At 45.9% G+C, this 23,969-nt stretch overlaps 1 protein-coding gene across 2 annotated transcripts; it reads right to left on the bottom strand.

Moving 5' to 3' along the window:
- Positions 1-31: 31 nt before the first annotated feature.
- GPR50 (G protein-coupled receptor 50) lies at positions 32-23,969 on the bottom strand. 2 transcript variants are annotated; one of them, XM_082770777.1, is made up of 2 exons: positions 23,706-23,969; positions 32-4,483 (listed from the first exon to the last, which is right to left on the bottom strand). In XM_082770777.1, exons 1-2 carry the CDS (start codon positions 23,878-23,880, stop codon positions 3,615-3,617), a joined length of 1,044 nt encoding a protein of 347 aa, XP_082626903.1. In that variant the 5' UTR covers positions 23,881-23,969; the 3' UTR covers positions 32-3,614. The 2 variants fall into 2 exon arrangements, with proteins under 2 accessions (XP_082626903.1, XP_082626904.1); XM_082770778.1 differs by lacking the exon at positions 23,706-23,969 and adding an exon at positions 20,077-20,516.

Below are 23,969 nucleotides of genomic sequence, written 5' to 3'. Positions count from 1 at the left end.
ATAGGAAGTATACTGCAGATTTATTAATCAAATGACAAAGTGGAAACAGTATATGCAATATATATTCATATATAAATATACCAATTACATTCCTCTTAAATAGATTAAACAACATTCATTAGCAACATCCCAAAAAAAATTCTTCATGGCAAGAGATTAATCTTACTTCATAGCAATACCATCTCTCCATAAGTTCACATCCACTACAACAATCTCAGGGTTTGGGGCTAGACTCGGTATTCAGGACAGATCAAATCCATAGCAAGTGATATAAATCCTATTTATAGGAGGTCAATGCTGTTTCTGAGACTTAAGGCAGGGTATGCAACAGGTGGAATTGGCAGAGTGTAGTTTAAGCTGTGGGATCTCCTTGAAAGCTCCAATTTGGATTAAAGCTAGATTATCATGGGGAAACAGACTCTGCTCAGGATTCACAGTTTAAGACACACTTCCCTTTTTCTGTAAACAAATGTTAACAAAATAAACTTTCTGTACCCTGTTAACCATTTCTTAACATAAAAATAAGGAGCTGCTCGGGTAGTCTTAAAATAATTCAGTATAAAAATCTACTCTATCCTATCCTAAGTACTGTCTCTGTATCAAAGTGCTAGCAAATGGCACAGTGTTTTCTGTTTGAAGCCAGCATTCCCTGCTCTTAATGTTTTGTATTGCAGATCCCAGCCCCAGCAGGACTTCGCTCAGGAACCCAGCCGTGACGGCTGAATCATCCCGCTGGGACTCTGAAAACACTTCTGAACGGGTTGTGCCGGGGCGAGCTCTCGGTGCCGTCTGATGGCTGGAGCCCATCATAGGACCCATCCCCAGCCCGCAGGGTGGCAGCAGGGCCCCCACCTCGCAGCAGCAGACGTTTTGTCCCCTGCAAATCCAGCAGAAGAGAGGCAGGTGCCCTGTCACTTTGCATAGTTTGGTTCAGCAGGGACTCCATGAGCCCCTGGGAGATGCTTGTGGTGCTCCTCTTGCTCCTTTCCCCACCAGACACCAGCAGAGGCTCCCACTGTGTGCCTGTTTGGGACCTCTTTGGCTTACCCAGCTTGGTTCAAATACTCGCTGGCTGTTACTTTGGAGCCCAAATAAGAAATAGTGCAAATCCAAGCTTAAAGAAAGGAAAAATACCGCATTGCCTGCATTAAACATTCAGTTAGAAAGGCAAGGATCCATAGGATGAAACCCCAGCGGTGGGGGATTATGAGACATTTGGCAAACTTGTAAAGGATCCTTCGTGATTGTCTGAAAGGAGTGTACTTGGCTTGGGTTGGTGCTGAACAGATGAAATTATTTGCTAATGTGATTCTGACTAACGCTGCTGTGGCTAATTAGAAACTAATTTGAGGACTGGTCACAGCACAGGGGACAACTCCCTGGGCGATGGCAGGAGCACTGACTGCAGCTGCAGCTGCCTCTCTGCACTTGTCTTATCCTAGTTTGACTCAAAACATCCTTGTTTGCACAAAATGGTGTGAATTTGTCCAGACTGGTTTTGCTGGAAGGCAAACAGACCATGTTATTTCCGAGGGTCAATATACCTTTATTTGGCCATGCTCAGGCAGATCAAGAGGCCAAAACAGACCTCAGCTTGATTCCTATTATGGGATGCTGGCTGCAGTGCATTTTAAAACAATAATCACCCGATGTTGCGGAGATGTTCAAGTCTGAAAACGTCATGAAGTGCCAGGGCGCCCAGCAAAGACAGAGACCTGCTCACATCACAGCAACCTTTGCCACGGGGCAGCACACACGCTGCGCTGAAGTAATGCACCATGCAGTGTTTTTTGGCCTGATCCATAAAGGAGCTCAATTTCTTTCAACTTTTCTTCCCCCAAAATATTCAGCAGGAGGGACGTTCAGCAACAGGATGCTTTCAACAAGCAGTGCAGAAATGGCTTACCTTTGCTCAGGATTAGGCACTTAGCCTGCCTATGGATTTTTGTAAATCCTGCCTGCTTTCATCTCGAGGCACCTGTGTGCTACCACAAAGGCTCTCGGCAGTTCAGGACTCAGCCCTATGAACCTGCTCTGAATGCAATCAGTCCCTTAAGTCACTGGGAGAAGGCTGCACTCTTTGATCAGGAGCAGGCTGGCTGCTGTACTTATAATACCCACGGGGCTCAGACCTGCTCCCACCCCTCGTGCAGCTCCTGCTGTGCCCCCTGGTACGCCGGCACCAAGACAGGCTTGCTAGCTTGAAGACAGAGCTGCACCAGGGGAGTTTTATCTGCTGATTTAATGGGACTGTTTCAAAGCAGGTTCCGCTCATTTAAAACCGTAACGAGTTGAATTCACAATGAGTTGAAGAAAAAATAAAGTCATATTTACAGACAGCAACCAGTCCCCCTACACACACTTCAGTAAAGAAGCAGCCTTATCTCTGCCCATGTGCTTGTTTCTGATGCGATACTGGCCTTCCCAGCACTTCAGGACATGGTTTTCAATGACAAAGAAAACAGAGTTCAGGTTTTAACTGAGATCTGATGCATGAATATGCTTATGTAGCTATCTTCTCCCAGCTCCCATGAATTAATCACTGCTTCACCCATGAACAAAATGGAATAAAATTCTCCCCTCTCTTCCCCCATCAAATTCATGTTATGTGGTGGGCAAAAGGGAAGATAGTTAGAACAAAAACTTCCTTCCCCTTCTGCCTTCATGGCCAAGTGCAAACATCACCGGAACTCAGTTTTCCTCTTTTATTAAAAGCCTGCATCTGCATTAAGCGGATAGGACTCTGTTATGTTCATCTTTTTTATGATGCTCATGCAGAAGGGACTTCTGATAGATGTTTGGAATGAATGCAAGCTGTGGCAGGACACTGCCTAAATTAGAATCAGGCTCCAAGTATCTTCCTGCAATTAGATTATGTCATGTGCTATATACTCTTATTCATGGCCTGGAAGGAGAGTGCAAGGGTACTTAATATCTGTAGAGATTCAATTAAAATGAGCACATCAGACACTCACTAGGTCTGGCTTCTGTTTGCCTTGCATTCAGCCCAGGCCAGCTACTAAGCTGTAATAGAAGGAAAAAGGAAAACAAACACACGCACAGTGGAAGTCATTGTGCTCATATGTACGCCTGCTGGCTAACACCGTTACTAACCTAACTGAAAAGATACCAAGTCATGCAGTTTACACTTTGATTACTGTAATTTGGGTTATGTTAATGCTAAGGAACAGAATTCAGAGGGAGGTGAGAAAAGTCGGTTTGTGTTACATAGCAATTCTGCAGGTTGCATTTTCAAATATAGCTGCATTTTTTCATGCACTCTGAACGCTTCCCTTTTTGAGGATAGTGGCATGCTTGTTGCAGAAGCAACCAAAGCAATTTATTAGGCACACAGTGAATGATGGCATAGGAAAAAAATATAAAATAAAACAATTAAAAAAAAGGTAAAGGGCAGTTGTTCCCTTAAAATCCTTACTCAAAGCCGTGATGTCATGGTGATAAGCTGAGCATTAAAAGTACCAGACTCCTTCCTTGCATGTGAAGGGGGTGGCCATTTGGGGTCCAGCAACAAGAGCTGTGAAATGCACAGGTAGAAAGGTTTATGTATTATATGTACAAGGGTAACCCAGAATAAATAGTGCTGCTGTTCTGGCTCATAAGTGTATTTCAGCTTGGTTGTTATTGTTCGTTACTGCTGGAGACGGCTTGCTTTTCAGCCCTTCTGTCCCACCCTTCGACACATCGATGAAGAGCAGCCTGGGAGTCCGGAGTGTCAGCAGTATCCTTTTGTACTCCTTTCGGAAATTCTGGTTAAGCAGCCCATAGATCACGGCATTGAGGCAGCTGTTAAAATAGGCCATAAAATAGCTCAGGACAAAAAGCCACTCTGGAATGTGTGGCTGCACTTTGGAAGGATTAATTGAAACAGCAAGGCCAATAAAGTTTAATGGTCCCCAGCACACAGCAAAAAGGACAAAAACCACAAACATGGTCAAGAAATTCCGGATGTCAGCTGCTCGGAGCTTCTGCTTGCAGTCTTGTCTCACCCGGTGTTTGACTTGAATCACCAAAATCCAGATCCGTAGGTAGCAAAACGTCACGATGGACAGCGGGACGATGAAGTGGACCACCACCACCGCGATGGTGTATGATGTGCTCACCGTCTGGGCAAAGGTGCAGGAGTAAATCCGGGGGTCATATTGCAAGGACCCAACGAAGAAGTTTGGCACGATGGCCACCACGGTGAGCAGCCAGGTCAGGCAGATGTAGCAGCAGGTGTTCTTCAGGTTGAAGAGCTTATCATACCGAAGGCTGTGGCAGATGTAGCAGTAGCGGTTGATTGCGATGGCGGTGATGTTGAAAATGGACCCGATGACACTTAGGCCCATCAGGAACCCGCTTATCTGGCAGTGGACGTTTCCCATGGTCCACCCATTGTGGAAAATGGCGCTCAGGATCAGAGGGTACGGATACACTGCCACTACAAGGTCTGCAACAGACAAGCTGACCACAAAGATGTTGCCTATGGAAAAGGAGAAGAGACCACGAGAGGTTAGCAGAGGTCCGGACAGACAACTTCCACATCAGAACTCCTCTCTGGGCCTAACTCTGCTTGTGAGCTTCACTCTGCCTCCCAACTGGAGTTTGAAACCATAGAAAATAAGACTTTGCTGTCTGTACTACTGACAGCAATAGGGAGTAACTGGGCATTATTAACCTGTGTATTGCTTCCTAAAAAAAATCTAAGCTGGAAGCATTAGCCTTAGCTCAGCTGTTATTTCCTCCTGTCTTTGAACAGGCTTCCTAAATACCCAAATACAATCCTAAATTAAAATGTATGGATTAATAACTTTCCTGAAGAAAGGAAGCAAGAGGTCTTTAGAGAACTGGCATAACTACAGGACCAGCTATAATGCTGTAAGGAATATTTGTCAAAATTCAGCTTTCTGATGATTAGACAAATTGTCATTTCAAGAGAAACTCAGCAATATAGAGGACAGCACTAGGAAAAGTCATTTTTCGTAACATCACCCCCTGCAGATAAATCTGCAGTAGTAGGAAGAATATTATTAGAGTACTGGTAGAAGATATGTTTAATAGATTTAAGGCAGTAACATCCATGCGATTATGGGTTACAGGTGACACCCCAGCTCACTGATCACACCTACACTTTCTCTTCAAACCTTCATAGCATGCTGTCTACCAGATTATCTCAAAAATAAAACAAAACAAAACAAAAAATGCGTCTTTTTCTGTATTATCCATGGAGAGGCTCACTGAGATCTCAGTTCAACTAGGTCACTGGCTTTGGCATTTGGAAAACATATCCAAGGGCTGTCAGAAATCACGCCTGCATCACCATCGCAGTTGGCTCCTTGCTATGTTTGCTCCCAACAAAAACTATCGGCACCAGTCAACAGCCCCCGTCAGGCAGCAAAGGCCACTTCACACTGGCCGGGAAGCAGTCCGGACTCGAGAACAGCCCACGGTGGCACTGAGCTGTGGCAGCTGACATGAAGCATCATTTCAAAACAAGTATTAGCAGAGGACACGCGAAGGGCTAAAACCTCAGCAGGGAGAGATTTCGCACAGGCAGCACGCCTCTGTGGCTGCTCTGGCAATTCAGGCTTAGCACTCACATAGAGAGAGAGCGCTGCTCTGCAGCAAATTTGTATTCCTTCAGTCACAAAGATGCCTCCTCAACAAAAAGCAAAATGTATCCCCAGCACCAGAATCTCCTCTGGGGAAGTTTAGGGAAAATTCTTAGCCTCACATCCCTGCCAGCAACTGGGAGAAATCACAGCCTCTGCAAGTCCTTCCTCACTAACTTGGATAGTTGGGAAAACGTAAAAATACAGAGAAATTAAAAAAAAAAATCAGGTCAGACGGCTTAACTTCGCACCTTTTCACAGCAATAAACTCAACTTCCCTTTTATTTGGCAGCATGATCAGCTTTATATTTTTCTCCTGGTGGGTGAGCACAGAGACCAGAGCCACCCAGCAGCCACGTGCCAGCCGGTCCTGAAAAACTGAGCATGTTAACAACTGAGTACTCTGAGGAGGGGGCACGCTGCATGCCTCCAAGCAGAATAGGCCCTCCAAAATATGGGAAATGGCTTCTTTTTATTGAAATAAGAGTCAACTTCAGTTAAATACCCAATGTGAAGCCATCTAATGTGTGGCTGTTACGGAAAGTAAACAACAATCTCCTGTCAATCATCTTTTCTATGTCACTACTGATTCATTATTATTTTTAAAAAACATTTTTCCACTATAAAACACAGGAGTCCTGCCTGCAAGTAATACCAGCAGGACATTATCTCAAACTTCAGTGACGTGCTTCTGTGGCACTATTTTCAGATGCATCTTTTTCTCTTCGTGAGCATACAGATATAATTCCTCATTAACTTCCACACTTTCCGACGCATTTTTAAACTTCCATGTGGTATGAATTGGTTTGCGCATCTCTGTGCTCCATCCCTGCCCCAGCATAATGGCAGCACAGACCTGACCACCTTTTCACAGAAACTTGAAGCCTTTTCACATGCCACAGGTCCAACACAGGACTATAGAGGTACAATATACCCTGTTCGCAGTGGAATCTGCAAATTATTTGAAACACGAAACAACCTGAAGCCTGGCAGCAGGTCAGGTTATAAGCACATGCAGGTACCACAGAAGGGGATTTATCCCAGAGCACCTTCTGCCCTACTACTTTGCTCTGTGAGCTCCCCTAATCACTCCCATACTTGTGTTTCTGCTCACTCTGGCAGCCTGCTCCTGTACTACAGCAGATCCCTGGCAGTGCCAGGAACCCATTTTGCCTGGATTATCTGACAGCACAGGTTATCTGAGGACTTACTGTCAAGTCCTAGCACCAGGTTTCATATGCGTGGAAATCCTGCAAAGATTTCTGCAAACCCAATAAGCCACATACACAAAGGTCCCCAATGGCAGGCTGCCCGAGCATCACCTGACTTCCATACAAATGCACATCACTCTTCTACAAAGATGAACTGAGCATCACTGTGCAAATACAAGGGTCGCTGGCCCTGCCTGCCTCAGGAGGCTACTGGAAATCCCGTGGTGCCCAAGCTCCAGTTGCATCGATCTCCCTGTTGATCCCACAGCACCTGTGGACTGTCCTCTAAGACACACAGGCTGTGTTTTAGGCATCCTGAACCTAGAAGCTGGGTTGAAAAGAAAAATAAATAAGAGATTAAAATACTTTGTCTTAAAATAAACTATTTTTATGCAGCCAAAAATGTCCAAATAGAATATCCGAAAGCCTCATTCACTGTTACCAGACTTACACTCGCCTTCCTTGTTAAGGAGGGAGAGTGTTAGAGGATAGGTTAGAAAAACATGCCAAGATACACAAAATGCTAAGTTTACAGGAGCGACCAGTATGTTTGCGGTGACAATTCACTATCTGTGGCCTGCAATACGAAGCACCTTAACTTTCACGTTTCTCTTCCCAGGTTTTCTGAAAAACTCATATCCAGAAGGAGGTGAACTGGAATTAAGACTCTCTTCAGCATCAAAAGGATCTATCTGTAATAAGGCTCAGTAAACAATTTAACAGACCATGACTATAAAGCAAGCCTCTGATGACCACTTACCATAACCTAATACTCTCTATTTAACCTTTGAAAGCTGCAAAACAGAAACAAAATGCACTGTTTGCCCCAAGCAAAATAGATAAAGTCTTAAAAGCTTTATTCAACGTGCAACAAGGCTCTGTATTAGCCCTGACAGCCTCCTTTCTGTGTTTTTACCTGCTACTCGCTATGCATTTGCTTGTACATTGCTGACCTCCACTTCCACTCGGCAGACACGAAGAGCACGCTTGGCTCTGCGAAATAAGTGGCAGTTCACAGAAAGCACCTTCAGAACAATTTTGTTCTCTTTATACTATAAAGATGGCACTGAGGGTTTGCAGCCACGTTATCATATACTGGCTGCTCTTTTGGCCCGATAATAATACTGGGGTGCTTGGGGCAGCCAATGCTGCAGCCCTCACACTGAGGAGCATTTCCAACATCCCCAGCCCCGAAAGGGCACTCCAGGGAGCAAAGTAACTGCCCGGTCAAAGAGTATTAGGGTTGAGCCTCCTGCAGGGGTCTAGCTCAATGTCACTTGCCCTGAGAACATCACACAATCACACATGCGGCACAAAATGGCAAAGAAGAAAGTCCAGGCTGACATTTTGACAACAGAAAGTGTTCGACAACTCAAAAACCAGGGACACTCTCCCTGAGGTCCAGGCAACAGGAAAAAAAAATAAAATAAAAGATCTCTTATTTAGTTCATCAATCCACAAATTCTAACTGATGATTTTATACGTGTATTTAGGAAGCCTATTCAAAGACAGGAGTAAACCAGAGAAAGAGAAAAAAAACAATCAATTATCCAGTATCCACCAGGAGGGGACACAGCCTGGTCACTGGCAGATGATGCGGTCGGGCTGCCAGCAGCTCTCAAATTCCAACTGTGCTGCATAAAATGATCCTGCTGGTAACGAACAGCCAGGAGAGGAGGACCACAGCATGCTTAGAACGTAATGTTAGAGAACGTGGAAATATCCAGTGTAAGGACACAATGAAAGTCCTAGACAAAAGCATAAACTTCCACCACCATTGAACTTTTTCCTGGCAAATGTCTCTCTCAGCACAATCGTGATGCCAGAGAGCAGCAGTGTGCTCAGTATGAGCATCACCAGTAGCGCTGGTGTCGTTCCCAGAAAGAAAGCTGTGGGTGCATGGTGCTCCCCTGTCTTGCCATCCACGGCATCTATGCAGGAGCAAGGCCAAGGTGTTTCAGCACCACTTTGGCATCGTGACTGCAAGCCTCATCAGCCGGCTCCTCGGTGCATCACCAAGGCTGAACAAAAGCTGCCTTTACCTCTGGATCTGTGGGAAAGGCTTGCTCCCAGCGGGAGGAGAAAACCCTCGCAGTACTTACTGAGGTAGAAAGGACCCGCTCCCAGGCACTTCCATCACATTCATTTTTTTACGCTCCACATATTATTTTGTCTGCTGGTTGGAGAAAAGAATTACTTGCACTGCTGGCAGAGGGCTGGGTTTTAGATGTGCTTTTAGGTCACGACCTTTAACTGTATTGCTGTCAAAAGCATATCTGAGTCGTGCCTTCAGCTGCTCTAATTGCGTGCGGCGAAGGGCAATCATTGCAATGTTTACACTCCAGAGACTCACAACTTTCATTTGGATATGGCCAGCCAGCTTCAAAGCTGTGTTCAAGCTCACGAGCCTGTGGAAATGTGTGGAAATACAAGCGGCCCTGTTCACATGGTTTCCTATCTTCCATTTTATCGCTTACCATTATATTGAAAACAATGGAAACGGGCACTTTTTCCCTTGGTGTGTCACAGATGGGAGGTGGACGTTGGCTCTCAACTGAATAAAATGAATTGCTCCCTCCTCTTCTGGACCTTTCGAAAGGGGTGTTCCTCTTTTGGTACCAGTGCAGAGCAACACCCTCATTTTCAGAGTTTTAGATATATTAAAAACAAAAAGAAGCTTTCAGACCATCCCATAGAAACCCTGCCTCAAAAGCTTCACCCTCCTACTCCACATTAATCCTCATACATCCTGCTCGGCTCAGACACGCGTTCCTGAAAATATTATTTGAAGGTATTTTAAAAGAAAGAGGAAACTATGTAAAATTTGATATTTTACCTAGCTCCAAAAGTTTTTAAACTTTTAGAAAATAATATTTTCTGTTCATTTATGTGCCTTTTAATGACTTCTTCCAGTGTTTTCACTGAAGCTTTGGCCTTTTGCATGAGGGAAAAATCCCAATGTTGTTATTCCTCTGGATTTCTAAACTTAACTCTTGTTACTGTGATGTTTTGCCTGGATGCAAATATGGCAATAGGTTTTGCTAGAAAAAGAGGAGGAATATACATGATCATCTTGATCTGGCTTTTAATATATGCAGATTAAGTGCTAAAAGCAACCCTATCCGGTTGGCAACTGGGAAGCTTGGTTCCTCCCTGCATCCCTTCCAAATGCCTAGGGTGAAGACAAATTTGGGAATATCATGTGCAACTCGTAGCCTTTACAGGACACTGCAGTGAGGCCGATGGATGGAGGTGTGGGAGTCAGGAGGCCCTCACAGCCAGCCTCTGGTTTACACCACAAGCCTCAGCACCTCTGCCAGCACCAGCTGAGCCCGCACAGCACTGGCTGCAGCATCTCAGCCTTCAAGGACCATAAACCAACAGCTCACTGCCCTCTGTTTCTGACCGAAATCACTGCCGAGCGGTACTGCGTGACTAAGCAGCCCGTTCCCATGCAGGCTGATGCCTTTACATTTACTCTGACACACTAGGATGCACAAGCACAGATAAGCTCTACCAGCCCATGTTAACTCTCCAAGCCTAGCATTTATTAACTGGTTTGCCAAGTGCCCTGAAACAAAGCAGTATGGTACAGTTCCCAGCTTCAGGAGAGAGCAAGTTGAACTTAGGCAACAGAGAAAAAGCTCAGTCTGGTCACAGATCAGCACAAGACGAAACGCTGCCCCAAATTCAACCTCACTTTCTAGTGGAGGCTCGAGACAGACCTCTAACACATACTGATCCTGGCAGCATCACGCCTCTGGCGCTATGTCCAACAAGAACGAGAGATTAACATCAAAATGATTCACTTGCCATAAAGGCCATTTTTAGACAAAAAATGTAATCAACTTATGAAATAACAAAGCCTAAATCAATAACCAAAGGAATAATAATAGAAGGGCTTTACATAACAGAAAAGAGTTAGGCTTGGTACACACACTAAGAGAAAGCATCTGTGCTCCAAGTGTCCGTCCTCAGCTCAGGGATGGTGAAATGGGATTGTCTGCCTAGAGACAGCTTGTCTGCTTTTCCCATTCTCAGTCTAAAGAAAGCTGTTTCCTTTCCCAGCTAGGAAAAAGGCTGAGCTACCTGAATTACTGTTCATCTCGCCTTCACAATATGCTAGGAACAGGAGTAATATTCCCTGCGTTACAGACAGACAAAGAGAGACCCATCATTTGTTGGCTTGGCCATGGTGATGCCAACTGTGAAAGAAGCCTGCATGTAAGTAGGAGACCAGAAAGTGAAAGAAAATCTGTCCTGAACCTTCTGGTTCATTCACAACTATCTACTAATCCCATCAGAAACAGAGAGTTACTTTCACCTGGGAACACTGCAGGGACACTGATACAATTGTGCTGGCAAAAATCCAGTGCAAACAAATCAAGTTGATTCAATAACAATAATAATGATACTGGAAAAAAATACCTCAAATAAAAATAATAATAATAAAAAAAAAGGCAAGCCCTAAAGGACTTTCTTATTTTTCCCAGAAATGAGTCCAAAATACATTGTTTCCCAGAACATCAGCAAAATCTTTATTTTAGATATTCCACAGGACTTACAGAACTCGTATCAAATCTGGGTACAGGACCGGCAACAAGGAGCTATTGATGGTACGAGAAACTCTTGGAAATGGGAGTCCCAAGTGAATTGTATGAGGACATTTGCTTCTGTTTGTGTCTGTTTTTTTTGTGGTTTTTCTTTTTGGGTGGGGGGGTTGTTTGTTTGTTTGTTTTTCCTAACGACTTGTGACGCTTAATCATCTTTGAGGTGCAATGTATGGGAATATTACAAGAAAAAAGCAGTTTTTGCAGCAAAGTCCACACTAAATGTGTTCTAACATAAGCCCATGGTTTAAATGGGTGTGCTCTAACACTGACCTCTATAGGAAGTCTAATGGTGGATAGTATCCAATTGGGTGAATGAGGATAAGATTGCATGGGCCTATGAGACCTAAATTACTGGAAGAACCTCTCGAAGTAAGTAGCCACACATGTAGGCAGAGAAATGTGCATGGTAAGTGGGAGATCTTGCACTCGTGGAGCACAACTGAGCAGATACCTCTGCTATCAACAGCTTCCAGCACAATACCACTGGATTCTGTCTTAAACAAACAACATTTTGCCCCCAGAAAGGAAAATAAGTGAATAAACAAACAAATAAATAAATAAATAAAAGATGCTGGAAATAAATAAAGCCATCCATATGAAACTGAGCTTGCCTCATCCTGAAATACCACAAAGTCCTTCTTTCTTGACAGTAATGCTGGGGGCAGACCTACTTTACAACTGCATAATAATCATCAAGTGACAGGGCTTTTAAGTGTATCCGTAAACTTTTCTGTCCTTTGCCTTTTTATCTCCATTGAAGTTTTTTCAGCAAAAAATAAATCACAGGGATTTCTTCTCTCTGAAACTGCTTAACACCCACACCAGGATACTTCAAAGCGGTAGCGTGCAACTTTATTTAGCCTTATGACTCCCATCACAGGCCAAGGAGGCTTGGAGGAGCCAAGCCAAGGAGGCTCTCTCTCCAAAGGCAAGAGAAATGGTCAAGATTCCTAATTTTAAAAATAAATAAATAAATAAAACCAACCTCGCTCACTCCGTGCCATTTCTGAAAAGCCGTCTCCCCCGCCCCTAGGCCTTCCTTATCTACTGACAGCATATTTAAAGAGCTGTCATTTATCCAGCATGAGATACGACTTCCTGCCTCCTGGTCCCTTCAGAACCGTTTGTAAACCTCTGTGTCCTCTGCTTAGCAGGATTCACTCATTTTCCCTTTCATTGCTCAAATCCCACGTTGTTAGCTGCCCCGATGAAGTATTTTTGTTGATCGACAAGCTCCAGAGTGACAGAATATTTAAGGAGCTACATCAGGATGAAACAAAGCCTGGGCTTAGTACAGAGGCTTCTGCATCTCGGCAGCTCAGGCAACATCCCATGAGCCAGGAGGTCATCTTCAGCCCAGCAGGACCGTCCTCGACACCACATGAAGCTTCCAGTGGACTGAAATAGCCCAGTCAAGTGTCTGTGGATGTTGTAAGGAACCCAGGGAGTGATTTGCAACATCAGAGCTCTAAGGAACTGGGGTTCAGAGCTTCGGTAATGGATGTACACACAATGAGGAGCCCGGCCCTTGCAATAAGCTCCAGCCTCAACATCCAGGAGCATCCCCAGGCAGGAGCATGGGGCTGGAGCACCTCAGCCAGCACGTCACCCTGCCCTGGTCATCATGTGCCCCAGGAGCACATTGACTTCACCACCCCAAAAACAAACGCATCCTGGCACTAGGGGCTTGGACCACAGCTGCTAATTGGGACAAGACAGGAGCGAAGGGCAGAACAGGGGAAGAGGTCTGCTTTGGTCTCCCTCGGGAGTACAAAGTCTTTCCGAAATTCAGCTACATAGCACAGCCTTTCAAAGGAGAGCGACAGCTTCTTCTATATCAGCAGCAAGGCAGGAGCTCACATGCCAGCGCTGCCTTCTTATGATAACTGCCCTTTTATCATTTATTCAGGAATGAGGCTGTAACGAGGCAGATTTATATCAAATGACAAATAACAGCTGTGGGGAGAAGAAAAAGAAGTGTCGTGCTTCATTAGAACCCTGTAAGGCTCTGACAGCCCGAAACACACCGCCAAAGTGGCAAATGCAGCCAGAAAGACAAGGCAGAGCTCACAGCAGCTGTTAAGCCAAATGGGAACTTGTTAAAATTAAGGGCCATCTTTCCCCTTTCATATTTAGTTTCAAAAGACCACGCAAAGAAATTCAACCTCTTATGAAGACTGAGTCATTAGTGCAGATGTGACAAAAGGCCTCAGCCAAGATTTCAGATTGAAAGTAAGTGTTAATTCCCAGGTGGTTGCTCAAACCTTAATACATTAATCTGGTATCAACTGGAGCCCCCCAATATGAAAGCCATAAATCTTACCAGGATAAATTTCCCCATTACTCACTTGGTGTTACAATACTGCTTAAAAACCTGCAAGCATTCGGCTTGGAGGAAAAGATGTTGATGGGTCTGCAGCATTAGCTACGACGTGCTTGGGACTGAAAAGTATCCTGCAAGTCAAGTGTGAGGTTTTGCCTGAAGGATGCTGATTTCCAGAACAGGCTGGGAGCTCTGTGCTTCAATCAGGTCCAAAACAAACACTGAAAAAGCAAAGGAATTAAATACCTAAGCTGCCAGGCAGCCACAGATCATCCCACAGCATGAGGGGGCAGCACCAAGCTTTCTGAATTTCCTTAGCAGGCAGGCAGTGATGGCACTATGCAAACCTCAGAATATCAGCACTACTCATCTTTGTTCGCTTCATTTCTCAAGGAGACTGAAGCGTGTCTGATCGCACTGCCTGCCTTTCCCCAATAATTTTTGTTACCGAAGGCCAGCTTCATTCCCTTTGTACAGGAGAGTGGATGGCTCATTAAAAAAATAAAAAAGGTTTCTGCACAATGGAAACTGGTCCCCAGCAGAGCAGGGATATTGTGAGCGACTGAGCTCATTAGAAAGGTATAGGGTGACCCTAAGTTTTTTTGGGAAAGCAGGGCATTCAGTTTTCACAAAACCACAGACCGTGGGACAAGTTCTTATGGACACAATTCAGAACCAGCCCCTGGGGAAACCAGCCTCATTTCAATGCTCAACTAAAACTAAACTCAATCTGCTGAAAACATGTTATGAGGGCAGTAAACTTGGATTTCAGTGGAGCAACCACTGTATAATGCCACAATACGGCAGCAAGGTTGTGGGTTACCTAAACTGCCATTCAAGAAAGAAAATGCAAGACAAAAAGGCTGAGATAGTGTTAGCCAACAGAGATAGATTGGCTCGCTAATGAATTTAATGCTGACTTAATCTTCTGACTTGGCAGTGCCCCGAAAAGCCTGCTCTTTTGGCCTCCCTTCGCCTAAATGAAATTAACCTATTCCAGAAAATTAAGGACGATTTACCAGGCCACTGAAGGCCGACTTCTTGTTGGATCTGGATCCGTGTTAATCCACCCAAAAAAAAAAAAAAAAAAAGAGAGAAACTCTGTGATTTAGAAACCCGACTATGGGAGGGTTGGCAGAGGGGCACGCATGGGCTCTTGCTGCTCGTTTCTCGCAGGCGTGCTGGCACCAGCCAAGAATTTTTGGATGAACACAGCAGGAGCAGCGTATTTCACTGCAATTTCAAGCTTTTTTGCTTCCTTGACAAAGCTGAAGGTAGCTGAGGCTGTGCAGGGGATGCTCAGGGGACCCAAAAAGCCCATCTCTCCTTCCACGTCTGACACTTTCCAGGCACAAGGCATGACCCATGTCGTCAACATCAGAGAGCTCGGCCCTGCCCCTGGGGACATCAGGGAGGGCAGAACACCACATCTGCATTCCCCATTAGCCATTTAAACCAGCATTCAGAGATTTTTCCATTTTCCCCTCAGTTTATGGCTGCTGTGTCACGGGAGACAAAGCCAGCTCTCACTGAATCAGCAGGACCTCCCCAGGGACAAGCAGCAGGTTGTAAACCACACACTTCTGCATCTCCCCGTGTTGTGAAGAGCAGTTCCCATCCCAAAAGCAAGAAGGCGTTGGGAAGGTAATGGTTGTGCTGATGCTATGTAAAGGCCAGGGGAGCAAAGCCCTAATCCAGCATGCGTTGCAGTCTCCTGGTGATTTACAGATTGTTTTCCATGGATGTGGCCTGGTGTTTACATCAGTATTTGTAGCTGCTGCAACAGTTACACAAACATCATGGGGATACAGATTCGAGAGCCTAAAAATGATACGCGTATAATTAACACTCATCATAAAAGCATCCGAGAAATCTTCCAATCCCCATTCCAAGGTAAAACAGAATTCAGAGTTTACCAGTGCTCTGGAGATGTATTTTGGAAACTGGAATGACATAATGCAAAATATATTTCATTACCCATGTAACATCCAAGACAAAACTAGATACTGGATAAAGTCCAGGTTAGAAACCACAAACTTCTTCAGTTCCATAGCTCACAGCATTTTCAATCTTTTACATAATTACACAGACTTCAACTCCGGCACATGATATCATGCAAATGATTACCTACCTACACTCATTTCCCCAAGATACACAGAGCCCTTAACAGCGGACACCACACAACCTTATCGAGAAAAATAAATAAACACACTATCTTCACAAGAGACTGTTAAGACACTGAAAGGTTGTGGAAAATTGGAAATAGCATCCACGCTGAGAGCATAAATGATCCTTCTCTTAGGGAGAACACAATTGGACTGCTGTTTCTCACTAGGAAAAGCAGAAAAACATTTGCAAACACGAGCCCTATTATGAGATCCATAAATCTACATCCCACAGTTGAGATCATCCTTCCCTTCCCTACTGTTCCAAGAAAGCCCTTGCTGCTTTCCTTTATATTTCAGCAGAGGACAAGGAACAGCCAGACGCTGCTGAGGTCAAACCTCCTGCCCCTGTACTTCCTTTTCAGCACTGGAAGTCCCAAGGTAAAACTCCCCTCCTGCCTTCTTTGCCAACTGGTTTGCTCCCAACAGGGCTGGTCCTGGCACGACTCATCTCACCACTTCTGCAGCAACAACATTGGGAGCATCACTTTGAAAGCTGGGTTGGACAGATGTATTTAACGAAGGTAGGCAGGCAACATCACAAGTTAAGCTCTTCTTTCTCAACTTTGCTCTTCTTCCAAACTCCTCATCACATCCTGAGGCACGCGCTGCCCTGTTTTCAAGTTTTAAGAGGAGAAGGAGCATTGAGCACCGTACAAAAATCAAAACTACAGAAGGTACTTGCCCATAAAGTAACTTTGAATTCTCCCTCAGCTTAAATTTTACCTCTTGATTGGAAATATATTTGTATACATCTACAGTGGATGAATGCAAATAGCATTTCCAATATAACAAGTAACAGAAATGTCATGGAGCCCTAAGGCAAGGGACTGCAGTACATGCCATCTTGGAGAAGCTGTAAAAAGCCAATATTTCAGTTGCTTTTCTCTTGCTTAAGTTTCCTAGATTTTCACCTCTTTATAGAAATAATGTCTTGGACTTTGTGAATACCACAAGAATCAAAAAGCGTTCAGAAAGCCGAGCAAATAAGCTCAACACTTACCATGCTGAACCACTCCACAGAGGCCCAGTAAGGTGACATTTTCCCTCATCATATGGAGACCAGGGCGGTCATGCATGCTCTCAGGATGAGAGCAGGTCTGAGGGTCATCTCTTCTCCTGTCCCACTGCCAGCAACTGCAGCAGCAGCTGCTGCATGAAGAAGTTCAAGAAAACATTTACTGGGCTCCGGTGCGATAATGTGCCTTGGGGGAGCACTCCTCCTGACACACAGTCAAGTGCTCCACGCTCACATGTAATATTAATGCAACACGGTCGCTTCTCTAATGAGAGCACTCATTTCTGAACACTGCTCCAGTAAATACGCAAGGAAATTTTACGAGGCAGTTGATGCACAAAGCTTTCACTTAACAAGTTATAGGACCTCATGGGAGAAGAATTACTTGGGGAAGCAGTGGCTGAGGCCAGGCAGGGACGGAAGATGCTGCAACAGCCACAACACAGAGCCCAGGCTCAAACAATGGCCAGAAAACAGGATGTATTCATGGAAAACACACACTTACATATTACACAAATCTTTGCAAGCCTCCTCCAAGATAAGCCTGCATCACAGAAGCCTAACTTGGTGGTAAGCTCGGGAATCTCCATGAAAGCCATAACCATGCTGCCTGGGTGATGGCTGCATGTTGGTGACAAACTGGTGGGAGAAGCAACCTGTACCTGAAGATGCCCTGCTACCTAGACCAGATGCACAACTCGCCTAACATAAAGCCTCCATTATATGAAGTGAACGATCCAAGTTTTATTCGCTATACAAGACATCGTGTGAGAAAATGTCAGTGCCCTGCTTGCTGCCCAAGTGTTCTCCAGAAACTAAAGAAAACCTTGCTGCAGAAATAGGACTCAAATCCACTCCCTTCCTGAAGCAATACACAAAACTAAATTTGCAATCCTTGATTTTCCCCCTTTGGCAGGGGGGAATAATCCTGCACAACAGCACGTGTCCGATACAATTGCTTGAGAGAAATTAGAGGCTTACACCTAGAGAAGTGTAAATCCTCCATTGCTAAGGTTTCCTCAGCTGCAAGGGAAAGAAACATTGCCTCCTGGTGATTAAGAATGTAATTATTATTATTAATTCTGAAACACTTTGAATTACATGGTGCATTTTCTTTAAATGGGCCCTATCGTTAGCGCAAGCTGATCTGATCCAATGATTTATTCGTGGCTTAATATCCCCGCTTGTTTCACAAGCTCAGCACATTTTGCTCAGTGCTACTGTCTGGTTGCTAGAGACAACTGATTTAAATTTAGACAGAAGCTTTTCCAAAAGTTTTATTCAGGGCAGATATATGAATTAAAACACTGTCTATGGTGATACATAACTACTGATCTCTTCTGAACTCTTAGCACCACTATGTGCACTTGAAGATCTCTAGAAAGTTCACAGGCAATGCCAAGTTCAAGTCCATATTTGAGCAGAGCTTTCCACTCAGACCCATTCTAAAATCAGGAGGAAGTCTGCCAGGCAACGCTGCAAAATTGTGGAATTTCTGCAGATAAAATCAGAACTGGGCTTCCCCGTCGGTGCCATCAATAAAATACCGGCCTTGCCTATTCATTTGCAACGTTTCCTTCATTTTCTAAAGCAAAAGCCTGTCTTTACCAACTGTGTTGCAAAGCAGGTCTTAAAACAAAAATAGCCATGGAAGAGGAAAAAAAAAGCCTTTACAAGTTTGGCAGATACACTACTGACAAGAAACGATACATTTTTAACTGCTGTGTAATCACAATACACTTTTCCTACTGAAACTCCCCCAAAGCTTCTGCCCAAAGGCGTTGGATGCTGAGCAAAAGCCAGCTGCCACATCTGTGCTGCACGTGGCTGTGCAAGCAGCTCCTCCTGCTTCACCTCTGAATTTTTACAGCTCATCCCCACAAGCCAAGTTGAGTTTTTGTGCTCTGTGTGACTGCTAGAGCCCTTCATTTGGGGCCCGTGCTGTTTTTTGTCCCAGAGATCAGTATTTCCACGTTGCACTTTCTTAATCTGCAATCGTTTACACCCTCTGGTCACCCTGCTTTGCTGATTAGATAAGGAATAAGACTAGAGAACAAGGCCAACAAGTCAAGAAGCGCTCAACTCTCCATGGTCTGTCCTGCTCCCTATTCAGGGAAGTTTTCTGATCTAATGAATCCAGATCTACACTGAGTTAGGTAAATCTGTGATGCTGCAGGCTGGTGTCTGCCCGGCAGCGCGAAGGGATCACCTTCAAAGGTGAGACAAAAACGTGAAAGACTGGCTTAGCAATGTGATGCGAATGCCCCAAATGGTTTTATAAGGGTAACGATCAGTCAGAAGAAACCCAGCCAGTTGTGGGAGAAATTTATCTCAAAAAAGGAAGCACGAGGGAGAGAACTGCAGCCAAAATGTAAGAGAAGAAGGGCAGACGCCTCCACGGAAAGGCAGAAACACTCCAACCCCTTGCAAGCCCTATTTGCTGCTTGCCCACTGCTCCGTTTCCATTTCTGTATAATTTATTCCAAAGCAAATATATTCTTTTTAGGAGAAGGAGGCGAAGGCTGTGCCTGTGCTGCGGGACACAATGCTGGCGTTCAGCCACTGGTTTTTCCTTGCTCCCACACTAATCACAGAGGCTTTGTCTAGTTTGGGATTGAGCAAGACTTTAATTAACATCTTCCAAGGGTACAGCCACATTGGGAAGATTCCTCTCATTAGCTAATTAGCCTATTGTCCTAATTAGGTGGGGCAAAGCCAGTTTCACTCCCTCTCTGCCCTGCACAAAAAACCCTGCTTTTCCCACCTAGGTGTTCCCTTGAGCTGGTCGCAGCCCCTCTGGACCGACTGATCTTTGAGGCTGGGTGGTGACAGACAGCAGCACCCGGAATTACTCCTGGTAAGCAGCTCCGACTTCAGGAATGGGAATGGTTACAAATGGGAAAAAAACACGGCACAGGTTTTCCTCCATGCCTTCCTCCAGGAGTAGCCCCAGGGCACAGCCTTGTCACTGCCAGGCAGCCCCCAGGACAGTCCTGTCCTCCTCCTGCTGCTCTCTGCCTGGACTTGGAAGGGATTAAACATCACCCACGTGGAACAGAGAAAGAAAAGCAAACAAAACACAAAGAAAATGGAGACAGAAAAAAAAAAAAAGTAAACAGAGCATGTATGCCCACCTTCCCTCTTCCTGAAACAGGTCCCAGCTCGTGTGGCAGGACTGTCAGCGAGGCCATTAGTCATTTGCTATTGCCAAAGCCAGTGTTTGTCCCTCCAAATCTTTCAGCAGCACCCAGCCCTGGGCCAGCCCAGCTTGTTGTTGCTGCAGGGCGTGCAGGGCAGCCCTCCCAAGGAGGCAGGCTGGGATTTTGCTTGGCACACGAACAACTTGGCCGCGTTTCTCCTGCTGTACAAAGCCTGGGCGCAGCTGAGGTGGTGTTTCGTGGGAAAGCACAGCCTGACAGTGGCACAGAGGAGAAGGAGAAGGCAAAGGGCTGGTGCCCAGCACCTCTGCAGGAGCCTGTGCACAAAAACAGGATCCTGGTCTGCAGGCAGCCATGCAGAAACACCCTTCCTTCGTGGCCTCAAAACCAGAAAGCAAAGTTCAGCCAGAAGAGTCCCCAAGAGATGGAGATGAGTCTGGTGCAGGTTTTCCTGATCAGAGGAACTTTGTTTCAACTAATTTGAGGGTAGCTGTACGGAGACCTGCACCAGCACACAGCAAAAACCTGTGTTAAGCACACATATGGCTGGAGAGAAGGGTCTTCACCTGACTGGAAAAAAAAACTAAAACCTCCAGCCAGCAGGCCACAATTACAGAAGTCTTCAGCCCAGGAACATCTGCAGGGACTGTGTGTGCCCATGGCACAGCGCTGGGACAACATGACAAGGAGCCACCAGCCCAGCAGGGACCATTACACCACCAGTACACCACCAGTACAGCAGCCCCCTGAGCCCACTGGGACACATCCGGACACCACAGCTCTCCCTGAAGCAGCCCCGGTGCTGCATCCACATTTGTGGCTGATGGCACAGGAGCATCGCTGGCAGCCAGCTCGACGTGGCAAATTCATCACTGTCCAGCTGAGCAAGTCGGTAATGAAGCTAAAAGGGAATGCTGTCACTGCTAATTCCCCACCAACAGCGAGGACGTTTTTGAGCAGCTCACACCTTTGGTGGCATCCCTGTTTAAGAGGGGGGTGCCGGGTGTCACCCTTCCACGTGGAGTCCCAGCGGCCCTCCTGCAGTTCCCTGGCCAGTGTCACATCTCCCTGGGCTGAGCCCAGAGGGCCACAACCCCCATGTCAGATCCTCTGATACTCCAGGGGGTCAGGATAAATCAGAAGCCCTGGTGGGAGTTTGCTACAGAGGAACGAACCGGCAGAACAGATGAGCAGCTACCCACGATGTACAGAAACGATGTCGTTTCAGGCTTGTGGCAGATGCTGGAGGGTTTGTGGTGCTAAAAAGAAAAAAAAAAAAAATCATCTCAAAACACCTACATACAGTCAATAGCTTTCTAGGACAAGGAAATCCTGCAGGAGCTGGGAGGAAACCAAGTACAGTTCCCAACTGCACCTGAGATATGAAAACTGAACGTGGTCCAATGCGACGCCTCTGAAAGGTCCGTTTCCCCAAACTAGAAACAATCAGACAAAAATAACTGAAAGAAAACACCTAAATATATACGAATGGGACAGTGGGAGATGTTTAAAGATACCTCAGTAGAACCCTCCTCCTTTCAGAAAAGCAATACTATATTCAGAAAAAGTTTATTTTGTTAAAGAATTAAGACAGGAGACGAATTAAGAAATGAGTAATGAATAGAGAATCCACTATGAGTAGCTAGAAAGCAAATTATTTTATAAAGAAAGCTAAACGATATCACAAAAAATAACGGCAACATATGTCAGGAAAAAGGCAGTGATCTATCGATACAACAGGCTGACACTAAAAGAAAGTCCAGGGAAATTATCCGTCCTGATACAGCAGATGTAGAAAGTATAAGCATTTCTTTTTGTCTTTGCAGATAAGGATGAGTTACATTTCTGATATAACCAAATTCTCCGAATTCCAGAAGCAAGTGGGAAAGGCATTCAGCACGACTAAACATTTTCCACATCTGCAAAACTGGAAAACATGAACATGTACCAAGGAGCTCCCTAATGCTGACTTTGAGAAAAGAAACATGTCACAGGGCACGCAGGAAGTTCCAGAGGTCTCAGAACAATAAATAACCCCCCCACAAGCAAACACAAAGCTTGTGGTGTGCCAACATTTTGGGCTGGCTGACCTGGGAAGCGCAGGCTGATAACCCCGTCTGCGGTCCTGCAGAGCCAGGGAATGGCCACAGCAGCAAAGCATGAGGAGATGGGAATGCAATTAGTGCTGGCCAGCACAGCTGTATGGCAGGAGGGCTTGTCAGGCCGATCTGCTGTTTCTTCCCAGCCCCGGCATTTGGCTGACACAGGTATCCGTGCGGACATAACACGTGCGGACTTCTGCGTTGGGTTTGGGCCAGCATGACAGCCTCACAGCAACATACACGGAGTATAGCAAGGGGATTAAATCCAGCTGAGCCTGGTGACCTAATTAAAGTCGTAACCCCACTGACTGCCCCTACAGAGGTTTCGGCTCCCTGAGTGGACGATGCTGCTACTGAGGAAAAGGAGGCAGCAGGAGCAGCCTTCTGCAGGGCAGCACGGGTGTGAGACATGGGCTTTCAAGGCGTGCACGCTTTGGCTGTCTGCCTGTGTTTGCAGAGAGTTCAGCAGAGCTGGAAAACTGCATTTCCAGAGCCTCTGCCCACCATCCTCGACCTTTTAAGTGTGCTGAGCCTTGAACGCACGAACCAAAGCCTGGAAATGTGTTTGGCACCTGGCTCTTGAGTGGTACTTAGACTGAAAATATCTCTGTTATAACCCAGAGGGGAGGTAGTTCTCCTTCACTTCCTAGCAACTTTAACTCGCAGAGGAGGCAGGCTTAAGACTTGCAATGCACCCAAGTGATTAACAATTAGACAGGTGGTAAAGGCAGCTAAATGGCTTCAAATCTGCCTGCTGCACTTCTCAGCCAGAGAACATACACCACCAGTTACCCTGGGGGGAGAGATAGGGGGTATCTATTTTTCCTTCTGATCACAAGCTCCCAATGCTCCCATGTTAAAGCAAAGCTAACAGAAAGCAGCACGTTTATGTGCTGGGGATCATATGGGCTACGCTTTGTGTGCCTGGGCAAACACAGTCTCAGAGCTCGGGGGTGCTGCACCCAGCTCCTGCCCCAGCCAGCAGCTGAGCACTATCGTTAATAAATCAATCAAATAGTGGGGGCAAGAAGGGGGGATGCTGTCCCATCAGGCTCACCCATTTTTACTACTTATCCTGTAGTAAAAAGCTACTTTTACTGTCCTCTGTTGAGTTACTCCGTATTAACAGAAGCCTAAGATACAGAGAAGGGAGCTCAGCACCTGCAGAGCACTCACAACTTTCTCTCCCACCTTATAAACACCGGAGAACATTTCATCCGAACCATTTAGTGAGCTCTAACAGTACAGGTCACTTTATGCCTTCGCACGTAAAAGCAGCCCGAGCACTCCTAACACAACGCGCATCCGACCGGCACCACCTGAAACTCCCTCCGGACCAACTCCTACCGAATTTTCTCCTAGCCTTTGCCGAAATAACCCACTTCTGACGGCAGACCCAAGCCCTCCCTGCCGGCTGCCAGGACACCGGCACCCAGCGGGGGACACCCCGGGACCTCCCCGCGCCCCGTCCCCACGGGTCCCCCCGCTCCTCCCCGCACTCACCGGCGTTGCGGAGCTTCTTGTTCCTCAGCACCGAGAGGATGACCAGGGCATTGCCCAGCACGTCCACCACGATGGTGACGATCAGCACGGCCGCCAGCCCGCTGCTAGCCCTGGCCACCGCCTGTCCCCCCCCCGACCCCGGCCGGCAGCTCCCGTTCCCCCCCTGCCTCTCCATGCGCAGCTCCCGTTACTGCGGGGCTTTTTGGGGGGGATTTTTTATTTATTTATTTTTTATTTTTGGAGGAGGGGGGGGGATCCCGTCGC

The sequence above is a fragment of the Aythya marila genome (assembly GCF_965140915.1).
Source record: "Aythya marila genome assembly, chromosome: 13".
In the NCBI taxonomy this organism is placed as follows: Eukaryota; Metazoa; Chordata; class Aves; order Anseriformes; family Anatidae; genus Aythya; species Aythya marila.
This window is presented reverse-complemented; position numbering and strand designations above follow the sequence as displayed.

Excerpts from the sequence above, each read along its gene's own strand:
- GPR50 (XM_082770777.1), bottom strand. The coding sequence starts at position 23,880 with ATGGAGAGGCAGGGGGGGAACGGGAGCTGCCGGCCGGGGTCGGGGGGG. Across the intron at positions 4,484-23,705 it reads CAAGAAGCTCCGCAACGCCG|GCAACATCTTTGTGGTCAGC; the intron begins GTGAGTGCGGGG and ends CCTTTTCCATAG.